Source organism: Molossus molossus, unplaced genomic scaffold (assembly GCF_014108415.1).
Source record: "Molossus molossus isolate mMolMol1 unplaced genomic scaffold, mMolMol1.p scaffold_m16_p_12, whole genome shotgun sequence".
Lineage (NCBI taxonomy): Eukaryota > Metazoa > Chordata > Mammalia > Chiroptera > Molossidae > Molossus > Molossus molossus.
The window spans coordinates 89314780-89341328 of NW_023425347.1; the positions used below are offsets into that span (position 1 = coordinate 89314780).

General features: G+C 43.0%; 1 protein-coding gene across 2 annotated transcripts in view; it reads left to right on the forward strand.

Annotated features, from left to right (window-relative positions):
• LUZP1 (leucine zipper protein 1) overlaps positions 1-22334 on the forward strand; it is an 84594-nt gene extending 62260 nt beyond the window's left edge. For both annotated transcript variants that reach the window (XM_036257059.1, XM_036257060.1), the window contains exons 3-4: positions 16135-19337; positions 21025-22334. In XM_036257059.1, the coding sequence (XP_036112952.1) occupies positions 16254-19337; positions 21025-21189 (3249 nt within the window). In that variant the 5' untranslated portion in view covers positions 16135-16253 and the 3' untranslated portion in view covers positions 21190-22334. The remainder of the gene's footprint in view (positions 1-16134; positions 19338-21024) is intronic.
• Positions 22335-26549: the final 4215 nt, after the last annotated feature.

The window sequence follows — 26549 nt, forward strand, 5'->3', positions numbered from 1 at the left end:
TTAAAGGATGAGAACAGTGACCCCTAGAAGCTAGCTTGTGTTCACTAAGAGTAAGTCATGCTGACAAGTATTCTTTTTTTTCCTTTAAGCTTTGCCATGATTTTACTTAAACTATAAAATCAGTACATTTTTTATAGGAATATTAGAAAACAAAGGCCCCTCCCCCCCAACACACACACACTATCTGAATTACTGTATAGCACTTGATGTATATCAGGGCACTTGATTTTTTTTTTTTAATCCTCACCCGAGGACATTTTTCTATTTTTTGTACAGATAGAGTGGGAGGGAGAGAGAGGAAGAGAGAGAGAGAGAGAGAGTAACATCGATGTGAAAGGGCACATCGAGTGGCTGCCACACGCACGACCAACAAGGGCCGGGGACAAACCGCAACCGAAGCACGAGGGCACTTGATTTTTGAAAAGTTTTCTAGCCTGGAGGATCCAGGACTATGCTATAAAGATAATATGTCTTAAGTCCTAAAATTAGGTATTTAACATTTTCTCATGTGATCCCAAGACAAAGGAAACTTTGGGCTGGCTTCATGTAGGTATTCTATAAGTACCAAGTTAATGGATCAGTATTTATCTAGACAGGCTGTGTTGTAGTGCTATTCTGGAGGACTGTTCTTAGTTATATTTTGTTTAACAATTTGAACATCAATTTGGATGAAGATATTGAAAAGACATGCCTATCAGATATATAATAGTGAATACTTGCAAACTGGAAGGTGTAGAAAATATTTAGACAATTGAAACTATTGAATGAAACTAACTTTCAAGTTGAAATGCAAAAAATAGCAAATAAATTAAGTTTTAATTTACATGACACTTATGATGGACCAGGTACTGGTCTAAACAGTTCATGTATTAAGTTATTTCCATGTACAGTTAGCCTTTAAGGTAGGTATTGAAATAAGAAGTCAAGTAACTTATCCAAAGTTATACAGTTAGTAAATGGCAAAATCAGGGTTTAAACTTAGGCTATCTGGCTTTACAGTCTAATCTTTTTATTTTTTATCCTCACCCAAGGACATTTTTGCATTCATCTTCAGATAGAGCGAGATGGAGAGGGGGGGAAGAGAGAGAGAGAAACATTGATGTGAGAGAGACACATCGAATGGCTGCCACCCACACGACCCCAGCTGGGGCCGGGGACAAACTTTAACCGAGGTACGTGCCTTTAGTGGGACCTGAACCCGGGACTCTGGTCTGCGGGCCGACGATCTAACGCTGAGCCAAATTGGACAGGGCACAGTCTATAATCTTTAATCATTGCACCATATTGCCTGCAAAAGAAAGAATAATTAAGCCCCATATTTAGGTTATTAAAATTAATTAGATTTAATAGCAGTTTATTTGAAAAAAGTTTAGTATGAACCTACAGACTGGTAATAAGACTGCCAGATTAGCTCATGTATTCTTTGGCTTCGTTATTAAAATCAGATCAACCAGGTCATCTTTCAAATCCACTCTCATCCCTTTACCCCCATGTTACTGTCTTAGTTCAGGCCCTTTTCCTATGTCTTGCCTTGACTATTTCTATAGTACCCTAGTTTATCCTGTTGAATATTTTTTCAAAAATGTAATTCTAATTGTGTTACTCCTTTGCCTAAATCCCTTTGTCCAAAACAGGTTACAAATTTGCTTCTCATATCCAGTTGCAGGCATGTCAGTGTGTGTTTTGAAGGGGCTATACAATGGTGTTCTTTTTATTTCCTTTAAAAATTTTGTTGAATTAGTTGGCTACATTTTCTCTTAGCCATCGTCCTCGCAGGCTGTCACTCATATTATTGGCCTTATCTCTTTGGCATTTGCATTTGCAACCTTTGGCATAAAGGTTAATTATTTTTCCTAGAATGTAGTGGCTGGATATGAAAACAATTTGCTAGATGTAGTTTGGTCATTACAGAATACAGTGAGACTGTTACTTTCATTATTTACCAAACATTTATAAGGTTCTCACCTTGCCAGCACCTTATCACTGTATTAAGTGCCCAGCACAGAAAAATAAAGATGACACAGCCCCTGCTCTTGTAGCTTAGAGTCCCGTAGAGGAATACAAATATATAAGCAAGTGTCATGGATACAGTGATAGAAGTATTTACAAAGTTTGGGGTGGTCCATTTTTGTTGGGGGAGGGGCTATTTGTAAAGGTTTTGCAGTGAAAGATATTTTCCATCAGAATAGGGCAGGGGAGGCTAGAAGAAAGGAGATGGGAGAAAGGTCAACTGTAAGCTTGTTCTTCAAACATTAACACCTTAGCCTCTGCACTTGCTGTGAGGTTTCAAGGGCTTGGGTGTTGCACCCTGTCTACCCTCCAACCTTATCCCTTATCTGCTCTGCTTTTCCTCTTGTGCCTCTTGTACCAGTCCTGCTGAATTACTTAAAGTTCCCTAGATGCAGCATTGTTTTGTTTGCCCCTTCTCCCCTTTCCTCCCTCCTCCTTCCCTTTATTTTCCCCTTCCTCCCTTCCTGTAAATAATTATTTTATACCATAGATAGATAGATAGATAGATAGATAGATAGATAGATAGATACACACACACACACACACACACACCCCAGGGGCTGTTCAAAGTGCTGGAGAGACAGCAGTATGAAACAGCTATAAACATAAAAAACATGTTCCTGACATGAATCTGACATTCTTCTAATGTCACTAGTAAACAAGTGGTTAAATGTGCTAAGAAGAAAAAAATAAGTAGGATATTTCCCCTTAGAGCTGTCTAAAGATGGAATGAGTTGCCTTGGGAGGAATTGTGTGTCCTTTTTAAAAAAAAATCCTCATCCAAGGATACATTTTTAGAGAGAGAGAGAAAGGAACATAGATGTGAGAGAGAAACATTGATTGGTTGTCTCCTGTATGCATCCCAACTGGGAATCGAACCCATGACCCTTTGGTATATGGGATAACACACCAAACAACTGAGCCACCTGGCCAGGGAGAGTGTCTTTCTTGTCATTAGGAGTACTTCAGTAGAAGTTGAATGTCTACTTTCTAGATCACTTCATTGCGTGGGAGGCTGGATTCAGATGAACTGTAAATCCTTCTAACCTGGAGAATCTCTACATGCTGGTTGGGTTACTAACCCTGAGGTTTGCATATCTAAAATACATGAATTTGTGATTCTGGGAAAGATCATTTAAGCCCAGTAATTAAGTAGAAATACTTAAGAAGTGATGGTGAGATGTAGATAGCCTAAGGTTTTAAGACAGGTAATTAGAAAAGGTCAGGAGGAAGCTGCTTAAAATAGTTTTCCAACCTTGGCTGGGTTTGCTCAGTAAGTTAGAGCAGCCCAAGCACTGAAGAGTCTCAGGTTTGATCCCCGGCCCCAGTCGGGGTCCTGCGCAGGAAACAACCAATCAATGTGTCTCTCTCACATTGATGTTTCGCTCTATTTCTCTCCCCCCTGCCCCTTCCATTCTATCTAAAAAAAAATCAATGGAAAAATATCCTCAAGTGAGGATTAACAAAAACAAAATAAAACAAAAATAGTTCTTCCTTTTCTTTTAGATCAGGGGTTGGAAAACTGGTCCACAGGCTTACTGCCTGTTTTGGTAAATAAAGTTTAATTGAAACAGAGCCATGTCATTTGCTTATATATTGTGTATGGCTACTTCATGCTGCAGTGGCAGAGTTGTGTAGTTGGGACAGAGACCTTAGATCTTACAAAGTCTTCAATGTGTACTAAAAAACTAAGTTGTAGCCCGGACCAGAGAGTCCTGGGTTCGGTTTCTGCTAAGGGCCCATACCTCGGTTGCGTTTGTTCCTGGCCCCACTTGGGGTCGTGTGGGTGGCGACCAGTCGATGTGACTCTCTCTCTCACATCGATGTTTCTCTCTCTTCTTCCCTCTCTCTCCCTCCCTCTCTCCTTCCTGCTCTGTCTGAAGATAAATGCAAAAATGTCCTCGGGGAAAAAAAACTAAGTTGTATATTTATATGAATACTATGATACTTTAAAATAAGTTTACCAGCCCCCTACTTTAAATAACTGTTAGGAAGTGAATTATGGCAACTGTGTTGGGGAGAAGGTGGGGGTAAGGCAAGTTTGATTATGTTCTATTACAGACCTTCCTGGCCCACTAGGACAAGAGCTAGCCTCCAAAATGCTGGATAGGGACACTTGGAACTGGGTTCCAAAACTGGCAGAAAGGAGCCCTGAATGAGAGACAGTTTGTGCTTATCTTTCCAGTATGAATGGGAACTGAGCTAGACACTAGTGTGTGTGGGTGTGTGTGTGTGTGTAGGGGGGGGGGGTTTGGCATTAAAGGATGGGACTGCCCTTCCTTCTCTTCACTTACCTCTGATTTGTGAGGTTTACCATAAAAAATTTCCTTCCCAGATGCCATCCTCAGGCACAGTCACTTCTGAGCAGTAAAATGCGCTAAGTGAAAACATCAGGGAAGAGAAGAGGGATGCAAGGGGTTGGTGCTGTATTAGGCGAAATGTCAGGGGTGTTTCTTTATTGTTGTTCTTTTTTTTTTTTTTTTTAATCCTCACCCGAGGACATTTTCTATTTTTTGTTCAGAGAGAGAGAGAGAGAGAGAAACATCGACGTGAAAGGGTCACATCGAGTGGCTGCCACCCACACAACCCAACCAGGGCCGGGGACAAACTGCAACCGAGGTACGTGCCCTTAGCGGGAACCGAACCCGGGTCTCTCTGGACCGCAGGCTGATGCTCTAACCGCTGAGCCAAACCGGCCAGGGCTTTATTGTTGTTCTTATAATTGGTTTTGTCTTTCTGATTGCTTAAAGGCAAGGGTTAGATCTTAAGGATCTGTAGTACTTGGCTAGGTGCATTATAGGTGTTCTATAGCTGTCCACTGAATAAACTAATTTTATCTGGATAAATATATTTAATGGGGAATGTGGTAGGTACTTTGTGTATGGTCCTGGAGGAAACAAAGCATTTCTTTCTCTGGCATTTTAGGGCCAAAAGGACAGACATAGTGACAGTTTAAACCCATTTTCTATCCATTTCCTTGTTTTCCCTGGGTAGTGTTGCTATTTTTAGCCAGTTGTTATTTTTAGGAGGATTCTGCCTGTTGAAACCTACCTTAGGTTTACCTAGGACTCTTCAAAGAGCTTTGGCTGACTTTGTATTTTTGCTTTGCGGTAGGTTGGATTGATATTATTTTGTCAGAGGAATGTACTGATATGTAGAGATCAATGACTTGGCCAAACAAGGTGGCATTCTTAAAAGAATAAGACTTTAGAACTAGATTTGGGTTCTCTATCTGGCTATCCTTACCAGCTGTGTGACCTTGGGCAAATTCCAGGGCCCTATCCCATAAGGATATTGTGAAGGCTAAATAGAATAACAGTAATAGCTAGTACTGTTTATTGTGATATATGTGCAAGGCATTCTGCTAAGTGCTTTACATGCCTGGGGATTACCATGTTGTCTTTTTCCTTTTCTTTTAAATCCTCACCCAAAGATATGCCTTCATTGATTCTAGAGAGAGAGAAGAAAGGGGAGAGAGAGTGGGGAACACTGACGTGAGAGCGAAACATTGATTGGCCACCCTATCCCCAAACAAGCCTCAAACAGGAATCAAACCTGCAACCCAGGCATGTGCCCTGACCAGGGATTGAACTCAAAACCTCTTGGTGTACAGGACAGTGCTCCAGCCAACTGAGCCACCCAGCCAGGGCATATTGTCTTCGTATGGATGAGAAAATCTCAGATAAGTAATTTAAGAAAAAGTACACATTAGATCTGAGATCCCTAGAGAGAGAATGTATATTAAGTACTTAATATATTTCTGTAGTATATAGTACTCAATTTGTGATTGTTCTTTATTTGTTCCTTTTATACCTTGTTGTTATTTGGTTGGTGTATAATCACAACTGCTCACTTTGTAAAAACGCTTAAGAGTTTGTAGGGAGATGATTTTACACGATGGGAAGAATCCTGGATAGAGAGTCAGGAGACTTAAGTTGCTGGAGAAATCACAGGGTTTACGTCTAAGTCTCCGTTCCTTCATTTTTAAAATAAAGAGATTGGTTCAAATAGGTGGTTTTATTTTAAATAAAAGTGGTGAAACTAGCCCTGGTTGGTTTGGCTCACCAGTTAGAGCTTCGGCCCATGAACCAAAGAGTTGCAGGTTCAATTCCTGTCAGGGGCACGTACCTTGGTTGGGGTTCAGTCCCCAGCTCTGGTCGTGCAGGAGGAAACCAATCAATAATGTGTCTCTCTCACATTGATGTTTCTCTCTCTCCCTCCCTCCCACCTCCCTCCCTTCCACTTTATCTGAAGATAAATGGAAAAAAAAATCCTTGGTTGAGGATTTTTAAAAAAGGTGAAACTATTTCTTTAGTCTTATGGGGGAAGCCCAATATATTAAGAAGTTAAAATTATTGTATAACCACTATGCTGTATACCTGAAACTAATACAATAATATTGAGTGTAAACTATAATTGAAAAAAATTTTTTTTAATTAAAAAAAAGGGTAAAATCAGTTGCTTTGGTTGACTAAGTGCAATTTAGAAGCTCAGACTGCTCAAACCTTCTCCCCTGGTCTCTTTTCAGATGATCCCTGAGGGGGTTTGCTGAGCCTAGTTTGAAAACCAGTGGACTAAATGATTTTTTAGCTATGGTGTTTGCCTCTGAAATACCATTCTAAGGAGTGGAAGAAGATCTAGAAATACTTTCTTCTCTAACACTTGGTACAATAACTAGAGCTAGATAGAGATAGTGGTGTGTTTTTTTGGTATTTTTGTCCCATTTCCATGGCATAGACCTGAGAGCCAGAAGGGGGAAGGGGCATTGTCCAACAGAGAGAAGCTCTGAGGTTGAGACATTGTGCAGGTGGCGTAGGGCTTGGGATGAGATCATGGAAAGCATCATCACAGGACCTGGTATCTGTGCTGGCTGTGTAAGCTCTTGCCAATGGTTTTCTCCTTTGTAACCCTTGAGTAGCTTATTGACATCATTTCTATTATTTTCTATTAATGGTTAATGAAAGGGCTGACCAGCCATTTGGTGATTCGGGGGCTCATTCAGCCATTCATTCATCAAATTTTAAGCATTAGTTATGTGCGAGGCTTCCTTCCAGATCCCGAGAATACAGTGGTGAATAAGAAACAAATTGGAGAGACAAAATGAGTTAATAAATTTGAATACAGTGTGGTAAGTGCTGTGATGGGACCAATACAGCCAACTTTAGAAGATGGAGAGGCCCTGATTTGGCTTGGGGTTTTGGGAAGGAGGTACTGCAAGAGCTTCCAGGAGGAGGTAATTATCTAAAGTGGGATTTAAAGAAATAAGGAATTACCAATCAAGTTGGTAAAGGCCCACAAGAAAAGACAGAGTGCAAGGTTTGTGGTCTGCAAGAGTTCAGAGCGGATGCAGAGTTTGAAGATGAGGCTGAAGAAATAGACCAGATCGTGAAGAACTTCACATGCCACGTTGGGGAATTTGGACTTCATTCTGAGAGCAGCAAGGATCTTTAAAGGATTTTGAGTAGTGGTGTGTGATAACTTGCTTTATATTTCCAGTAAGTATTTGCTGTATATTTATTTACTTGGTTTAGCTTTCTCATTCCTTGTTCTGTACTGGTTGATTCATGTCAGTCTTGACTAGAACATGTAAAATTGACACTAAAAGCCAAATGAATAAAAAAACAATATAATTCTTGGACTCTACTAATTCAGAATTATAATTAGTAGATGGGGCTATATGGAAGTTTAATATTTCTCTGAAAAAGGTATTTGTTTATGAAAGCTTATAAACTAGTATAAATAAAATTTGGTGAGGGGAATGTTTCAGTTTGTGGTAAGCCAGTTGTTAAAAACAGCTTTATTGAGCCTTGGCCGGTTTGGCTCAGTGGTTAGAGCATCAGCCTGTGGTCCGGAGAGACCTGGGTTCGGTTCCTGCTAAGGGCACGTACCTCAGTTGCGGTTTGTCCCGGGCCCTGGTTGGGTTGTGTGGGTGACAACCACTCGATGTGTCCCTTTCACGTCAATGTTTCTCTCTCTCTCTCCCTCCCACTCTATCTGAACAAAAAATAAAAAAATGTCCTTGGGTGAGGATTAAAAAAATAAATAAAAAAATATAAACAGCTTTTTGAGATATAACTTATATATCATAAATTAGTTCATTTCTCTACAGAGTACAATTTAATGACTTTCTAGCATATTTATGAGGATAAGCTGTTTTATAGCACTTGTAGGAGCATCAGATACATCGTTTATCTTCTAATAACTGCTATACCAGTACAGATCCTTTATATCTACTCATTGTCCCCTACCCTCTTCACCTTGTGTATAAATTGGTAGGTTCCCCCTCCCCCACTGTGCAACTAGGCAAAAGTCCAAAAAAAAGCATTTTTAAAAAATTTAATTTATTTTTGTTACAGATGTTTCTCCTTTTTCCCCCCACTGATACCTCCTCCCCCCAAAAAGAAGCATTTTTGTATGTGGCACTCAGAATAGGAAAAATGGATGGGAATGAGGGAAAGGGTTTCTGTCTTATAAAAATATATAAACTTAGGATATGTTTCCCTCTTCGTTTTTGAGCACGAGGAAACTTGTAGGCTGTGAAAAGGAACCTGGGAGACCAAAAGAAGCGAAGATGACAGAGAAAGCTAGGGAAATAGAGTGGTAGAGAGGGAAATAATCAGAAAGAGGATAGGATCTGAGAGGCTGAGAGGAGGAGGCTATATAATTCCAACCCTCCCAAGTCCTTGGTGTTGTTTTGAATTGAGCTTGGGCTCCATCTGGTGGTTTTAGGCTTAAAGGACAATCAATGGAAGGAATCTTGGGGTCTGAGATGTAAGTGGCATTTGGAATCTCCTCAGATTCCACTTAAGGTTATTTCTCTTTTGCCCTGGGTTTTCTTAATGGAATCATTGATGAGGCAGTTTTTCTTTCACCAGTGGTTGCTGTTTTCTCTCTTTTTTTAATCCTCACCTGAGGACATTCCTCCATTTTTTGTTCATATGGGGGGGGGGGGTGAGAGACATCAATGTGAAAGGGACACATCGGGTGGCTGCCACCCACACAACCCAACCAGGGCCGGGGACAAACCGCAACCGAGGTACATGCCCCCAGTGAGAACCGAACCTGGGTCTCTCTGGACCATAGGTCAACGCTCTAACTGCTGAGCCAAACTGGCCAGGGCAGTTGCTATTTTCTCTTAACGGCTTAAACCATGGTTCCCTCCTTCCTAAATCCATACTTTTAGATACACTCTTTGATTGTAGATCTTTGTTCTGTTCTTTCTTTTTTTTTTAATCCTCACCTGAGGATATTTTTTTCCATTTATCTTCAGATAGAGTGGGAGGGAGGGGGAGAGAGAGACAGACAGAGAGAGAGACACACACACATGGACTGGTTGCCTCCTGCACAACCCCAACCAGGGCTGGGATGAACCACGATAAAGGTATGTGCCCTTGACCTGAATCAAACCCGCGACTCTGGTCCACAGGTCGACATTCTAACTGCTGAGCCAAATCGGCTAGGGCGGATCTTTGTTCTTTATTAAAAAAGCATTCATTGCTATAAATTTGTCTCTATATACTGCTTTTGCTATATCCCACAACATTTGATAAAGTTGTATTTTTATTTTCATTCAGTTCAAAGAATTATTAAAATTTTGAGATTTTTTTTTACCAATGTGTTTAGAAGTGTTTAATCTTCATGTATTTGGGGAATATCCCAGCTATTTTTCTGGTATTGATTTCTAGTTTAATTCCATTGTTGTCTGAGAGCATACAGTATATATTTTCTGTTCTTTTCAACTTGTTAAGGTGTGTTTTATGACCCAGAATGTGGTCTGTGTTGGTGAATGTTCCATGTGACCTTGAGAAGAATGTATATTCTGCTATTGTAGTAGTCTGTACATGTCCTTTATATCCAGTTGATTGATGGTGTTACTGAATTTAACTATGTCCTTACTGATTTTCTGTCTGCTAGGTTTGTCCATTTATGACAGAAGAATGGAACTTTCCAACTGTGGTAGGAATGGATTCATCTGTTTCTCCTTGCAGTTCTATCAGTTTTTGCCTTGTATATTTTGATGCTCTGTTTTAAGATGCATACAAATATATTAAGGACTATTGTGTCTTCTTGGAGAAGTGACCCCTTTATCATTATGTAATGCCCCTCTTTACCGGATAACTTTGCTTTCTCTGAAGTCTGCTGTCTGAAATTAATGGAGTGACTCCAGCTTTCTTTTGATTAGTGTTAACATGGGATAGCTTTCTCTATTCCTTTTCTTTCAGTCTGTATGTCTTCATTAAAATTTAACTTGTTACTTGTTACTGTTACTGTTTTGTTTGTTGCCCATGTTTCTTGTCTTCTATTTCTGCTTTTGGTGCCTTTAACTGAGCATTTTATCTGGTTCCATTTCCTTTCTTAGCATATCAATTAAACTTTTTTTTTTAAGTGGTTGTCCTAGAGTTAGTGCAATGCAAGTACCTTATAATAACAAGTAATCCGAATTTCTCTCTCCTGTCCCTTGTAACATTGCTGTTGTTTATATCACGTACACGTAAATTATGTCCATTGATTACATTCTTGCTGTTATTATTTTGAACAAACTTATCTGTTAGATCAATCAAGAATATGGAAAATTAGGCCCCGGCTGGGTAGCTCAGTTGGTTAGAGCATCATCCTAATACGCCAAGGTTGAAGGTTTGATCCCTAGTCAGGGCACATACAAGAATCAGCCAATGAATGCAAATAAGTGGAACAACAAATTGATGTTTCTCTCTATTCTCTCTAAAATCAATTTTTAAAAATATGAAAATTTTATTTTAGCCCTGGCCGGTTTGGCTCAGTGGTTAGGGTGTCAGCCCGTGGACCAGAGAGTCATAGGTTCAATTCTGGCCAAGGTAGGCACGTACCTCTGTTGCGGTTTGTGCAGGAGGAGGCAGCCAGTCGATGTATCCCTCTCATGTCAAAGTTTCTCTCTCTCCCCCTCCCTCCCACTCTATAAATAGAAAAAAAAAAGTGTGGCTGGTGTGGCTCAGTGGTTGAGCGTCGACCCATGCACCAAGAGGTCACCGGTTCAATTCTGGTCAGGACACATGCCCAGGTTGTGGGCCAGAATCCCAGTGGGGAGCATGCAGGAGGCAGCCAGTTGATGTTCTCTCTCATCAAAGTTTCTGTCTCTTTCTCCCTCTCACTTTCTCTCTAAAATCAGTAAAGGAAAATAAATTTAAAAAAAGAAAAATGTCCTCTGATGAGGATTGGGAAAAATTTTTTATTTTATTTTACTTTCAACCATTCCTTGTCTAGTGCTTTTCCTTTCTTTATGTGGCCTGAATTTTTGACCTATATCATTTTCCTTCTCATGGAAGCATTTTCTTTCAAGGCAGGCCTACTGGCAACAGATCCCCTCAGTTTTTATTTTCAGAGAAAGTATTTCTCCTTCACTTTTTGTTCTGTTAATCCTCACTTGAGCATATTTTTGCACTGCTTTTTAGAGAGAGTGGAAGGGAGGTGGGGCGGGGGGAGACAGACAGACATTGAGGTGACACATTGATTGGTTGCTTCCCGTACAACCCTGACCAGGGCCAGGGATCAAACCTGCAACCCAGATAGGTGCCTTTGACCGGGAATCAAACCCACGACTGTGGTCTGCAGGCGGATGCCCTAACCACTGAGCTTAACTGGCCAGGGCTGTTACAGTATTTTTGATCTCTAACATTTCCTTTTTATTCTTTCCTAGAAGTTCCATTTCATTGCTTACATTACCGTGTTCTTACATGTTGTCTGGAACACTTAGCATATTATTCATAGTTGTTTGAAATTTCTGTCTTGATAATTCCAACATCTCTGCCATGTCTGAGTCTGGTTCTGATGCTTACTCTGTTTCTTCAAACTGTGGTTTTTGTCTTTTAGTGTGTGTGCCTTGTAATTTTTTGTTTAAAGTCAGACATGATGTCCTGGGTAAAAGAACTGAGGTAAACAGGTTTTAGTGACGTGGTGGTAAGGTGTAGAGGGAGAGAAGTGTTCCACTGTCCTATGATTAGGTCTCAGTGTTTTAGTGAATCTGTGCTGTCGGGCTGTGCACTGCACAAGTGCTTCTTAGTGTTCTGTGGACATCCTAGTATACCCAAACCCCACCCCTTAGGTGGTACAGGATAGCTAGAGTGGGCTAGAGGTGGTTATTTCCCTCCCTCCACACAGAAAGCTGGAGGGTTCATTTAGGCTCTGATAAAACACCAATAAGTTAGGCTCCCCCCCCTCCTGGAAGCATAGGGGGTTTTCTTTCACCTTTAGTGTGAGAACCTGGTACAGCTCATGGAAGTAAAAACTCTCTGTGGTACATCCCTGCTAATACTGAGACGGCCTACTGAGTTTTTTAAACTCTGAGTTGACCACACTGAGCTCCAGCATTTTGTCAGTTGCAGTTTAGGTTTTCCTACCTTGGTACTAGTTCCCCTGGAGGTTTCTGCTGTGAACAATTGTGATTTTTCTGAATCCAGTCTAATTTTTTTGGGGAAGCAGTTTTCTCTGTGACCTCAGTTCTCATGTGGATCTAGGAAGTTGTTGATTTTCAGTTTGTTCAGCTTTTTACTTGTTTGGACAAAGTGATGACTTATAAGCTGCTTACATGCTGGACCAGAAACTGGAAATCGGCCCTACCTCTATGCTTTTAACTTTTTTCTTGCCTTAAATTTTTTTTGTTTATTGTGGTAAAAAAAAATTAATAACATAAAATGTATCATTTAACCATTGTAAGTGTATAGTTCAGTAGTGTTAAGTATATATTCACGTTGTGCAACCAATTTGTTATCTTGCAGAACTGAAACTCTATGTCCGTTAAATAACAAACCCCCCATTTCCTTTTCCCCCAGCAACCACCATTCTACTTTCTATGAATTTAACTATTCTAGATACCACATGTAAGTGAAATCATAGTCTTTGTCTTTTGTGACTGGGACATTTCACTTAGCCAGTGTGCTCAGGATTCATCTACTTTGTAGCATGTGTCAAAGTGTATCCACTTATCCCTTTATGGACACTTGGATGCTTCCACCTTTGACTGTTGTGAATAATGCTATGAACAGGAGTGCAGATCTCTTTGAGATCCTGCTTCAATTTTTTTTGGATATATACCCAGAGTGGAATTGCTGGATCATATGGTAATTCTATTTTTAATTTTTTGAGAAACTGTCAGTTTTCCATAGTTTATTTTCCCACCAACAATATCCAAGGGTTCCAATTTCTCCACATTCTCACCAACACTTGTTTTTTGATAGTCATCCTGGTGGTGTGATTTGTGGTTTCGATTTGCATTTCCTGAATGATTAGTGATGTTGAATATCTTTTCATAAGGTTGTTGCCATTTGGATATCATCTTTGGAGAAATTTCTGTTAAGTCTTTGCCCATTTAAAAATGAGGTTATTGACCTTGCTGCAGTAGTTAGAGCGTTGGCTCATGCACCGAAGGGTTGAGGGTTCAATTTCCGGTCAAGGACATGTACCTGGGTTGCAGGTTTGATCCCTGGTTCTGGTTGGGGCGCATGTGGGAGGCAACCAATCAATGTCTGTATGCGTCTTTCTACTCCTCAACTTTCTTTCACTTTCTAAAAAATCAATGGAAAAAATATCCTCAGGTGAGAGTGAGGATTACCCCCCAAAAAAGGTTATTTGTTTTTTGTTGTTAATTAACATTATATGAGTTCTTTATTAATGCCTTCTTTAGTATATAATACCTATTCTTTTTAAAATTTGTTTCTTTATTGATTCTAGAGAGAGAGGAAGAAAGAGGGAGAGAGAGATAGAAACATCATTGAGAACATCGATTGGCCACCTCCTGCATGCCTCCCACTGGGGATTTGGCCCACAATGTGGACATGTGACCTGGCTGGGAATCGAACGCGTGACCTCTTAGTGCATGGGTTGATGCTCAACCACTGAGCTATACCAGCCAGGCGATATCTATTCTTAATAAGGTCTGAAGTTAGTTACAATAACTGTGGCCTCTCTTCCCAAAGAATACAGTGTTTTACTTGAATTCTGATTTCTCTCTGACTTACATGTTATTATTGTCCAGTGCTTTAGTTCCACTTTGATTTTATCCTGCCCCTCCTGCCCAATTAATATTTTTTTTAAAAAACGTGTCTTATTTTTATTTATTTATTTATTTTTGTACGTGCCCCTAGTGGAAACCGAACCCGGAACTCTCTGGTTCGCAGGCCGACACTCCAACCGCTGAGCCAAACTGGCCAGGGTGCAATTAATTTTTGTTATTAACTGATTCAGTGCTTGTTTGGGTCAAATTTATTTGCTTATTATTCCTTCCTCTATCTCGTGCCTTCCTTAAGTGATCAGTTTCTGTACTCGGAAGTACATTAAAAAAATAGTTCTTTCACTGAGGGTCTGTATTTAAACATTTAGGTTTTCATTTTCCTTTTGTTCTCATCTAGACACAGATTTTATTTTGGATGGAATTTTGCTCCCTGAATATGAGGCTTCATTCCATATCTTTTATCAGCTCTTGAACATTCTTAGCTAGTTGCTTTTTAAATATTCCTCTTCCCCCATTCTGTCTTGTTTTTCATTTTGTACTACTTGTTAAATTTCTTCATTTTGGGACCTCGTTTGTATTTTCTCCTTTTCTATTAACCTCTCATTCACTTTTTCAATCTTTCTGTGCTGCCTTTTGTAATTTCCTCTTATTTCTTCTTAACCACTACATTCTTTATTTGCATCTATTTGCGATTTTTTCTTTACATTTTTGGCAATTTTATTTGGTTAATTTTAAAATCTTCTGATTTTTGTTGATAGCATCTTGTTATTGTCTCCCTTTTTTGATTCCTTCTTTTGACTTTAAATATTAGAATGTACTTAATTTATGGTCTGTGGCCTGTCATACTTTGGTTCTCATTGTAAATCTCCTTTGTTCAGTCATTGTACAAGAGTGGGCCTTAGTTGTTTTGTAATTTAGAATTGCAAACTCAGGTTCAGCAAGACTTATCTGTGGGGCTCTTGTGTGAATTTGGTAAAATCTCTTTCCAGACTGTTTTTGTTTATATCTGGTAGATTTCCCAGGAATATTACCAGGCTGAGACAATTTTTTGGTTGATTCTCAGTGAGAGCAAGTCATCCTAGACCACTCAAGCAGTGTAAATTTGAACTGTGAACTCAAGTGAAGGCAGGCCCAAGAGTATACATTCTCTAGGCCAGTGCTGGGGAACCTTTTTTCTACCAAGGGCCATTTGGATATTTATAACATAATTCATGGGCCATACAAAATTATCAACTTAAAAATTAGCCTGTTATATTTGGTCAGGCTAATTTGGTGAGGCGTGTGATGTTAGCTGGTATTCATGGGCCAGATGTTCCCCAACCCTACTGTAGGCATACTGTCCTCCCTTTCTGCCTTGATAAAGCCCAGGTCCTGTTATCTTTCTATGTCAATAAAGTGATTTAAAAAAAACAAAGACAAAACTAGTCTACTTCTTTCCCTGAAGCTGTAGTTCTTAATATTCTTAGGATTGTTTACTGCTTTTCTATGAAGAGCTTTCCATGCATTATTTCAGAACAGTACTGGGGAGAGAGGTGATAGGCATCATTATCCCTATTTTATAACTAAGTGAAACTGAGGCTGTTTACCTAATGATTTATAGGAAAGTTAATGACTATCCTGAGATTATGCAGATAACAAATGGTAAAGGTTTTCTCATAGCCTGCCATGAGAAATGAGCCATTCTTTTTTTTTTAATCCTCACCAGAGGACATTTTTTCCAATTTTTGTTCAGATAGAGCGGGAGGGGGGGAGAGAGAGAGAAACATCAAGTGGCTGCCACCTGCACAACCCAGCCAGGGCCGGGGACAAACTGCAACCAAGGCACATGCCTTTAGCGGAAACTGAACCCGGGTCTCTCTGGACCGCAGGCCGATGCTCTAACCGTTGAGCCAAACCAACCAGGGCGAAATAAGCCATTCTTCTGTGTCTTTTTGCCATGCTGTCACTCATTGCATTCTTCATTAGGCTAAAACTAGATACCAGCTCATTATCAGCCATGAGGAACCAGTCTTATCCTGCAGGTTTATTCAGATTAAGAGTAACCGCTATGTTTTAGGCACAAGAATCACATATGGAAGCTGGGAGATGACTTGCAGATTTTATATTTGCTGCCTGACATGCTTTCTGCTTTCCTTCTATAGAGTGAAAATGGTCTCCAGCTGCCAAAGAAGGTTGTGGATGCCAAGAAAAAGGTAACCATTTCTCATCCCCCGGAGTGGAATTGGATGCCTCTTGGAGTTCACACTGGCTGACAGTAGACATGGCTGAGTTTACAAACTACAAGGATGCTGCCTCCAGCCGCCACCTGCGGTTTAAGTTACAGAGTCTAAGCCGCCGCCTTGATGAGTTGGAAGAAGCCACAAAAAACCTCCAGAAGGCAGAGGATGAGCTGCTGGATCTCCAGGACAAGGTGATTCAGGCAGAAGGCAGCAACTCCAGCATGCTGGCAGAGATTGAAGTGCTGCGCCAGCGAGTGCTGAGAATTGAAGGCAAAGATGAGGAAATTAAGAGAGCAGAGGACCTGTGTCAGCTGATGAAGGAGAAACTTGAAGAGGAGGAAAACCTCACCCGGGAGCTGAAATCTGAGATTGAGCGGCTTCAGAAACGAATGGCCGAACTGGAGAAGCTAGAAGAGGCCTTTAGCAGGAGTAAGAATGACTGTACCCAACTCTGTCTGAGCCTGAATGAGGAGAGAAACCTGACGAAGAAAATCTCCTCTGAGCTGGAAATGCTCAGGGTCAAAGTGAAAGAACTCGAATCTTCTGAGGACCGCCTAGATAAAACTGAGCAGAGTTTAGTGTCAGAGTTGGAAAAGCTGAAATCATTAACTCTGAGCTTTGTAAGTGAGAGAAAATACTTGAATGAAAAGGAGAAAGAAAATGAGAAACTTATAAAAGAGCTCACTCAAAAACTGGAGCAGAACAAAAAAATGAACCGAGATTATACAAGGAATGCTTCTAACCTTCTGGAAAGGCATGACCTACGGATTGAGGATGGTATCTCTTCCACAGTGCCATCCAAAGAATCAAGAAGGAAGGGCACGCTGGACTATCTAAAGCAGGTAGAGAATGAAACAAGAAATAAATCCGAAAATGAAAAGAACCGAAATCAGGAAGACAATAAAGTCAAAGACCTTAACCAAGAGATTGAGAAACTTAAGACACAAATCAAGCATTTTGAATCTTTGGAAGAAGAGGTTAAGAAAATGAGGGCCAAAAATAATGACCTTCAGGATAATTACCTAAGTGAACAAAATAAAAACAAACTCTTAGCCAGCCAGCTGGAGGAGATAAAGCTACAAATCAAGAAACAGAAAGAGTTAGAGAATGGGGAGGTGGAAGGGGAAGATGCTTTCCTGTCCAGCAAAGGCAGGCATGAGAGGACTAAGTTTAGAGGTCATGGGAATGAGGTGTCTGTGTCCAAGCACACATCTCGGGAACTGTCCCCTCAGCATAAGCGGGAAAGGCACCGAAACAGGGAGTTTGCTCTTAACAATGAAAACTATTCTCTGAGCACCAGGCAGGTTTCCTCTCCTGGTTTCACCAGCAGGAGGGCAGCCAAAGCTTCCAACATAGGGGCAGGGACAGATAGTGGGACTCAGGAGACAAAGAGGACTGAAGATCGATTTGCATCTGGCTCCTCTCAAAGTGAAGGGAAGAAGTCCAGGGAGCAGCCATCAGTGCTTAGCCGCTACCCCCCAGCTGCTCAGGAGCACAATAAAGTGTGGAAGGGTACTCCCAAGCTAGGTACTGAGAGTGGGTTGAAGGGAAAAGTAGAGAAGACAACACGAACATTTAGTGATACCACCCATGGATCCGTTCCCAGTGACATACTGGGTAGAGCTGACAAGTCTTCTGACACCTGCACGGAGGCCCTCTTTGGCAAGCGGGGGCAGGTGCCTAGCAATGGAAGTCAGGCAGCTCAGGCTGCAGACTCTGGCAGTTCTAAGGCCATTGGTGCTCTAGCCTCATCGCGAAGATCTTCCTCAGAAGGGCTCTCTAAGGGCAAAAAGGCTGCCAACGGCCCAGAGGCTGATACCAGTTTCCCTAATTCTAAGGCTCCACTTTTGTCAAAGTATCCTTATAGTTCCAGAAGCCAAGAGAACATCCTTCAGAATTTTTCAACCCCAAATAAAGAAGGAGTTGATCAATCTGTAGCAATTGTGATGGAAGACAGCAGTCAGCATGAGGCCCTGAGGTGTCGAGTCATCAAATCTAGTGGCAGAGAGAAGCCAGACTCAGATGACGATATGGACATGACATCTCTTGTTACTGCCAAATTGGTAAACACAACCATCACCCCGGAGCCAGAGCTCAAACAACAGCCCAACTCTAGAGAAAAAGCCAAATCCCGAGGGGGCCTTAGAACTGCCCTGTTCGAGAATGATAAAGATGCTGGGACAGAAAATGAATCTGTGAAAACTGTCAGAGCCTCCACCAATGCCGTGGAGTTCCCAGAGGCCAATGGTGCTGGGGTTAAAAGTCAAAGGCCCTTCAGCCCCAGAGAGGCCCTGCGGTCTAGAGCTGTCATCAAACCTGTCATCATTGATAAAGATGTGAAAAAAATCATGGGAGGGTCTGGAACTGAGGCCATATTGGAGAAACAGAAATCCACCTCCAAACCAGGGCCAAACAAAGTGACAAGCAGCATTACTATCTACCCCTCTGACAGCAGCAGCAATAGCAGCAGCAGCAGCCCTAGAGCCGCTCCAGGTGAGGTCCTGCGGGAGAGGCACACATCTACCAGCAACATCCAGGTTGGGTCATCAGAGCTCACATCAGTTAGCAACCATGTCAGTTCTCCCTTTGAGCTCTCCATTCACAAACATGACATCACCTTGCAGTTCACAGAAGCTGAAAGAATGGGAGATGGGCCCCTGAAGAACAGGCCTGAAACAGTGGTCTCTCGGAGCAGCATTATAATCAAGCCATCGGACCTGGTGGAGAGGAATAATCACGTACCCCCTGCAGAGACAATCAGGTGGAAAAACCATAGTGCCCCTTCAGAGGCGAGCCCTTCAGATGCCAGACATGTCACTGTGCGGAATGCCTGGAAGAGCAGGCGAGATTTGAACTCTTTAGAAGACCTCCCAACTCAAATAGGTAAAAGCGTGGTATCTACCAATGCCTACACCCAGAGGTCCTCCACAGACTATTCAGACCTTGAACAGCCCAGGTCGTACCTTTTTGAGCAGGGTACTCGAAGGGTAGGAAACCCAGGGGATGCTCCTGAGCTCTCTTCTAGAAGGACCCAAAGTAGCCTCACTGTGTCAGAGATGCTCACTCGGCGGAATCGGGTAGGAGATGCTGTCACAGCTACCACCTGGAACTACTTGGCAGGCATGGTAAGTCCCACTTCCTTCCCTCTCTCTCCGCTGCTGCTGTCCTTTCCCTCCTCCCACTTTCCCTTTCTCCTTTGCCTCTCTTACCTGGCCTGTGTGACTCAGGATTAAGGGAACTGTGGGGCTGGGAAACAGTGGATAGCTCAGAGAACTGTTGAAGATAACGGTAGGTTTGCCCTTAAAGAATAAAGGACCTTGGGGAAGGTAGTGGACAGAGAAGCATGAATTCCCAAAATCCTTCCCTCCCTTTCTCTTCCATTTGTCTTCATGTACGAAGGCCTCAAAAGAGGAGATAGGGCCTCTGTTCTCTTGGTTGCAGTGTAGCCAAAGGAGCTCCCCTTCTGGCTCCATAGAGCAGCACCTAGAATCACAAGCAGCAGCTGAAGCTGCTGGGAAGCTCTGAGTGAGAGGAGGAAGCCCGGCACCCTTTCTGTAGAGCTGAGATGGGAGCCCGGGAAACGAGTTCTAGGCCGTCTCAGTTCAGACAGTGGATGTTTGCCAGCTGCTGGCATACAGAGGATGAGGAGAGCTCGTGCTTACACTGGGCCTACTTTATAGGCTTTATGCCCAAGCATCTTTTTGCCCCAGACACCTGTCAAACCCATTATATCAGTTGTGGGCAGGGCTGCAGGTTCATGTAGGTCATTACAGGATAAATCCAGAAGCTCCTCATTTGAGGGTCAGACTGTCAGAACAGCATTAAAAGGGGAAGCCCCTGTGAGTATCTTTCAGATGTGGAGCCCGTGTTGATGGCACTCGGACTGTTGACACTGTTCTCTTCTTTTAAAGGCAGGTGACTGTTAACGTGAAAAGCCCCTGAAAGTCTTTACAGGGCACTTAACACTTGACAAGGCACTTCCCCACCCACTTACTTCATTCAGTCTCTCCACAGCTATGGGCAGTATCCCCCTTTTTTGAGATGTAGAAACTGAAGGTCAGAGACGGACAGTGCCTTACACCAAGGCCATCCAAGTGAATTACTGGAAGAACTAAAATTTGAATCCAGGATATCTGTCTCTAAATCCATTCTTCTTTGTACCCTGCCAACCTTTCTCACTCATACTTGTATTTTTTGATCTGCATTTATTTGCTTCAGAGCACCAAAGCAAACCATAAAAAAGGCAGACGTCTGGTAGAAGAGCAGTGGAGAAAGATGGGTATTTAGCCCTCTGAAGCTTTGTCTGTCTGAGATATGATGAGGGATGTGTGATGAGAGAGAGAGGACATGGCATATCACAGGGAAAGCACCTGAGGTTGTTGGTGGGAAGTAGGAAGGAGCTGTCCAGCTTGTTGCAGCACTTACCCACCAAGGGAGTGACCGCCCTGAGAAGCATGCAGCCTGCATGTGCAGAACTAGAGGAATGCTGGCTACTACGTAGGGGTACCGCTCCCAGGCCCCCTTCCTGGCCTTGTACTCTGTAGGGCTCCTGTTCAGTTGTGCCCCCCCCCCCCCCCCAGTCTACCCTAGGAGCTCCTAGCAGATTGGAGTTTGTAGTTTACCCTGATTTCCATGGAACTTTTATATTGGCCTGTCTTCAGGCCGTAGCTTATCTTTGCAGTTATGCTATGGTCTGTCTGTGCTATATTTCCCTCTGCCAGGCTGGAGAGGACCATTGGGTAGGAAGTGACAGTATCTTTGTTATTCACTACATGGTCCTTCACAGCTCACTTTTGTCATTTATTGGCACAGGAGGAAGGTGATGACTGCACACTCAGTGTCTACAGGCGACCTCACAACTCCCTGGAACAGTCTGAACAGTCTGAACTGCCCGTGAAGCAGGGGCTGTCAGAGCCGGGGCGAGTTAAGGCCGAGGAACGGTTACGACCAGCCAGGCCCTGTGCTGAAGAAAACTGAGCCAGCTGGGTGAGGTCAGCTGTCTCCTCTGCTCCTGCTTCTCAGCTCTTCCACCTTCTCATCTATGAAGGATCCCAGGCCAGTTAACCGGGCTACACACCAGGCCTTGGTTGGAGATAGTGGCAGAGAGCCAGACTGTGGCTCAGGTCATTTTTGCCAGTTGGCCAGAGGAGATCAGAAACTACAAGCTGGACAGAGTCACCCAGGCCCAGCCTTCCCCGATTGATGCATGAGTCCTCTCTCCTTGTCCCTGCTCTGTCCCCCAGGTAGGGTGGGCCACTCTGGCCCCCAAATAGGGAATGATATAGAAACTCCTTATATCTCCACCATACAACAGCAGCCTTTCTGTGTGGTTAATGTTCAGATTTCTTAGTCTCTTCACCACATTCAGTTCACTGTCTGCCCTAGGAAGCACTGACACTAAGACTTACCAGCCATCAGCTCCATTTAGGGGGCTTCCATTCCTTTCCCCTTTGGGGTTCCTCAGACTTTACTGAAGATGTCTGTGCTGCCTCTAAGGGATTATGGGACTGTGACCTGGCCCCCTTGCTGACCACTGTTTCGGGGGCAGAGCACATGGGTGCCCACCCACCTACTGGATTGACATCATCCCTCCCACAACCCCAGCTCTCAGCTCACCGTACAGAGGCGCCTGGAAGTGCAGAAACTTCATGCATCTCCTTCCCTGGGCACAATAATGCTGCTGGCATTGCCTGCTCCTCTCCTATGGCTGGAGAATTCATGCTGACTTTGTTTCCACTTTTAGACAATTCCCAGACTAAACTGGGCTTGACCCAGCATACTCTGCCTTCTAGGAAGCGCCCGGCAAAGGGGAAAGTGGACAGGAAGAAGCGCTTTCCCTTTAGTCACTCCACAAAGCAATAGCTCCATGAAAGGTATGGACTTTGTTCCTCTTCCTCTATCTCCCATGTTGGAGGTATCGCACTTTACCAAGCTGATGCATTCCTAGAGGTGGGCCCATGATTTCTGCAAACAGCTATCATCATGACTTCATGGGAGGGAAGGTAACACATGCCCATCAAGGGCCCCAGATTTATACAGTTCATAATGCAGCAAACTTTTCAGGAAGCCACATAAATAATCACATGGGGAAGTTAAAAAGAACCATATAATCTTGACACTTTTTTCTGTAGCATTCTTAGTTCAAAGAAGGGATCCCCTTTCAAAGGCTACTTTATGAAGCAGACACTTCCTTCATAGTGAAAGAGAGCAGGAATCAGGAAAGCTGAATTTTCTTCATGGTTTTGTACGTTGCCTCAGTTTCCCTATCTATAAAATGAGTTATTTGAAATGAATGGTTTCTAAGGGTCTAAATCTGACACTAAGATTCTTCCGTTTCCATCATCCCATTGGTTGGGGTGTGGGGGGTGATTCTCGCTTTTGGAAGGTGTCATCCAAATGGGTTTGGAGAACGTGTCCTTCCCACTGCCTTTGATTGCTTTCCTGGGACCTTTTAATGCCATGGGGTTGAGCTCAGAGAAGCTCCCTAGGCCTCATTTTCCAGTCTGTAAGATGAAGGGGTTAGATTAGGTGGTCTCTGCAGCCCTTTTTGGCACCCATGCCTTGCCAAATGCCACACAGTATCTCCTGGCTAGCTAGCACTTTCCATAACACAGGTTGGTGTGTCTCCTGTGCTGCTTGAGTCATCTCCTCTGCCTCCACTCAGTGTGAGAACCAGTGTTCATTCCCCCGGTCTGCAACAGACTTGGCAGTCCTGGAGGCCTGGGAGCACCTACCATACTTTCAGGGGCAGGAATGTTTTGCTCCTATTTCCATTTCCTGGAGTTTTGCCAATCTAAGGGCGTTGTCATGAGGCTTGCCTTCCCTTCACACTGCTGCCTCAGATGCTCAACTTCAGATGCTGTTTTTCAAAAACCTCTTCCTACTGCTGCTCCTGGGTCACTGGCCAGAAACTGGCTTGCTTAAGGTGACCACCTCTCACTTATAGCCTCCTTGCCATTCTTCACCGGTTGTCAGCTCTGACAGTCCAAAGGAAGCTGCCTCTGGTGATCAACGGAGAATACAGGAAAGTCGGTGGTTCTTCTCTGCTGGTGGGAATAGAAGGGTGCCAACCCATGCCTTTCAAGGTCTCACCGATAATTCTCCTCTTTGGGCACTGGAGCCCTGGATTCTGGTGCTGTAGCTCCTGGTGCCAAAGTCTGGATCTTTCCACATTTCAGCAGCATCAACATCTGCCGCTCCCCAAAATGCTCTGTGGAAGAGGGGCAGCTGTGAGGCCCTCTTGCTGGGGTGGCTGTCTTAAAATCTGAGTGCAATAGGGTTTGATTGTAACAATTATTTCAGGATAAATATTTTTTCATCTGCACACTTTTTAGAACCGCTGTAAACTAGGTATTTTTTTTTTAATGTCCTTAGCATTGCAGAAAATACCATTTGTAAAAGCCTGTGAAGGCTGGAGGCTTAGTTACCTTGGGCTTCACATAGCTGGCAAGGCTGGCTCTCCAACTCCAAAGATGGAAGGCACGTTTCTGAAAAGCAACCTAGGTGAGACCCAGGCCTCACCATTAGGGGTCCTGGAAGAAAACCTCCAAATAAAGGGGAGACCTGGTAGTTGAGTAGTTGTCTAATCAAGCCAAATTATTTCCTGTCCCAGCCAATAAACCCACTTTTATGACAAGCCTTTTCTACAACTTGGCTTGAACTCTTAAGTTTTACTGGCACAGGTGTATGGTTTTGGGAGGGTTCCTAGTGAGGCTGGGGAACCTGGCACTCCAGAGCTGCTTTGTTGGAGGAAGTACACCTGGCTAAATGCCAGAAGCTGGTCTCTTCCACCTGCTGTCACCTGTCTCTTGCCATTCTGATACTAAAAACTGGAGAAAGCTGCAGGGACCCGGGCATGGCTGTTTTTGCTTTTGAGTGGCAGTGAAAGTTACAATGTGGGTTAAAGGGATTTGCAGTGGGGCCAAGGATTCCAACCTTGGCCACAGGCAAGCTTGCACATAAATCATCCCTCTCTCATGGGGTGTGAGAGGGTCTATATTGATCTTGGACTTGTCATTCTGGGGCAGTTTTAGTTCTTCATATTTAGTGGGTTAGTGCCAAGTGCTACGACTTCCCAATAAAGGGAACGGGGAACAGCCTCTTGTTTTTGTTCAAGACTGCTTTGGAAGAGCTGCTTTTGGGGATTACCTTTTGAATACCCCGAGTGGGGAACAGGGTTCTCCTCAAAGCCTCACAACCAAGATCATAGGAAAGGGGCCCTATTTTCCTGCTGCTTCACAGCTCAGAACATGTACTGAATGGAATGTATTTTTAAGAGAATAAAGTCTATTTTTTTGTATTTTAAAGATTGGGAGGGCTAGGGAAGTAGCCCTCAAAAACTGTTATTACATTACAGGGCCCTTTGCTAAGGGGTGTCAGTATCTGTTGGTCCACACTTAACTTGCTCAGGCAGGTGCTCGGTCTCACCCCTGCCCTTTGGAGTCTAGGTGCAGCAGCTTCTACATTCCTGCTCCAAGCATGGGACCAAGGAGACTGGAACCCTGTTGCTGGAAACCAGGGCAAAGCCATGAGCAGTGACTCAGGGCTCCTTGGGTGCATGTGTATAGTTGAAGCTGCCTGTCTGCATGTATCCTTTGGCTCTAATGCTGTCTGTTGGCTCTGCAGCACAATATGTAACCAATAAAGCTCCCTAGTTTCCACGTGCTCTGTGTGAGTCAGTGATGCCTTTTTTGTTGATGTCATTTCTGCATACAACTATTTTCTATGCATTGGTGCAGCTAGCATATTTCATTGTATTTTATTTAAAATCCTCAGCCAATTACTGGTGCTGTAAGGAGACTGGAAACATAGCTGAGGCTTAGTAAAAGACATGCCTAGAAGCCAAAAGTGAATTGGAGTTAGAATCATATAGCACCTACTTAAGATGAGATCAGGCCTGTTCAGGGTGGTATGACCTTAGCACCTATTTTAGTGCTACATTTTTAAAAGACTTATCTGTTGTCACATAACAGTAGTCTCTCCAGCTACCTATGCCATCTATTTAAAAAACAAACTTTTAAAAGCACTTACTACTGGAACAGACACTTTAACCAACCCCTTCCCTGCCCCAAGGTTAACAATATTAATGGCAGAGCTGGGCTCCAAAGTCCATATACTTTCCACTACATGCTCTTCTCACCTTTACTTCAGTTACACCTCTGCCCTGATCCTGGTGTGTAAAATTTCCTCATTGCTGTCTCTTTCCAAAACTAGAGGAAAAGTCTCTCCAGTCAGACCACCAGTGTAATGTTCCTTAAATCTTACTAAGAATAAAACCTCATTTAGGGAAGAATTGACTAATACACGTAAAATCCAACTTCTGGAAGCAGATTACACACATGCACCTAGTCTGTTATGAGCCCTTGGGGAAGGAACAGGTATCCTGTTCACTGTAAGTTTTTACTTTGCATGGCAAAAGGGACTTTGTGGATGTGAGTAAGGATTTTCAGATGACCTGGGTGGGCCTTAAGTGAAATCACAAGTGCCCTAATAAGGGCGCTAGAGGAGGAACGCAAGAAGGGGAAGATGGAAGCAGAGACTGGAGTGATGCGCTTTTAAAATGGAGGAAGGGGCCACAAGCCAAGGTTCCAGACAACCACTAGAACAGCAGTTCTCAGCCTGTGGGTCGCGACCCCTTTGGAGGTCGAACAACCCTTTCACAGGGGTTGCCTAAGACAGTAGCAAAATTACAGTTATGAGGTAGCAATGAGAATAATTTTATGGTTGGGGGGGTCACCACAAAATGAGGAACTGTATTAAAGGGTCGTGGCATTAGGAAGGTTGAGAACCACTGCCCTAGAAGCTGAGAAACACAGGAAACAATCTTCCCTCAGAACCTGCTGGTAATGTTACAGCAGCAACAGGGAAAACACCAGTGAAGTTACCTAAACCCTTGATCTGCTCCTTATGCAGAATTTGCCAAAATTTTATACCAGTACCTTGGATGTAAATGGAGAGTTAGCACACACCCATGGAGGGAATCTGGAGAATAATGCCAGAAAGGTCTACCAGAGGCCTACCCAAACTTTGTGTTGTCCTATGTTTTATCTTGAGAATTCAGTTTCCCACTATCCATGTGCTTGATCTGCAGCTTCAAAGCCTATGGCACATGGTCACCCCACAATCCCAGTGGGGAAGTCTAGCCCTACAGACCAGGAAGCCCACTGTTTCTAAAGGACCCCCCTCAACCCTATCTTCTGACCTGACCAAACTATTTTTCTCTTTTATATAAACATCCTCCTTGTGTAAACAGATAAAATTAACATCTCCAAAGGAGTAACACTCCTGGTCTTGTATACAACTCTAACCCTAAGGAGAAACACAAAAAAGACAGGACT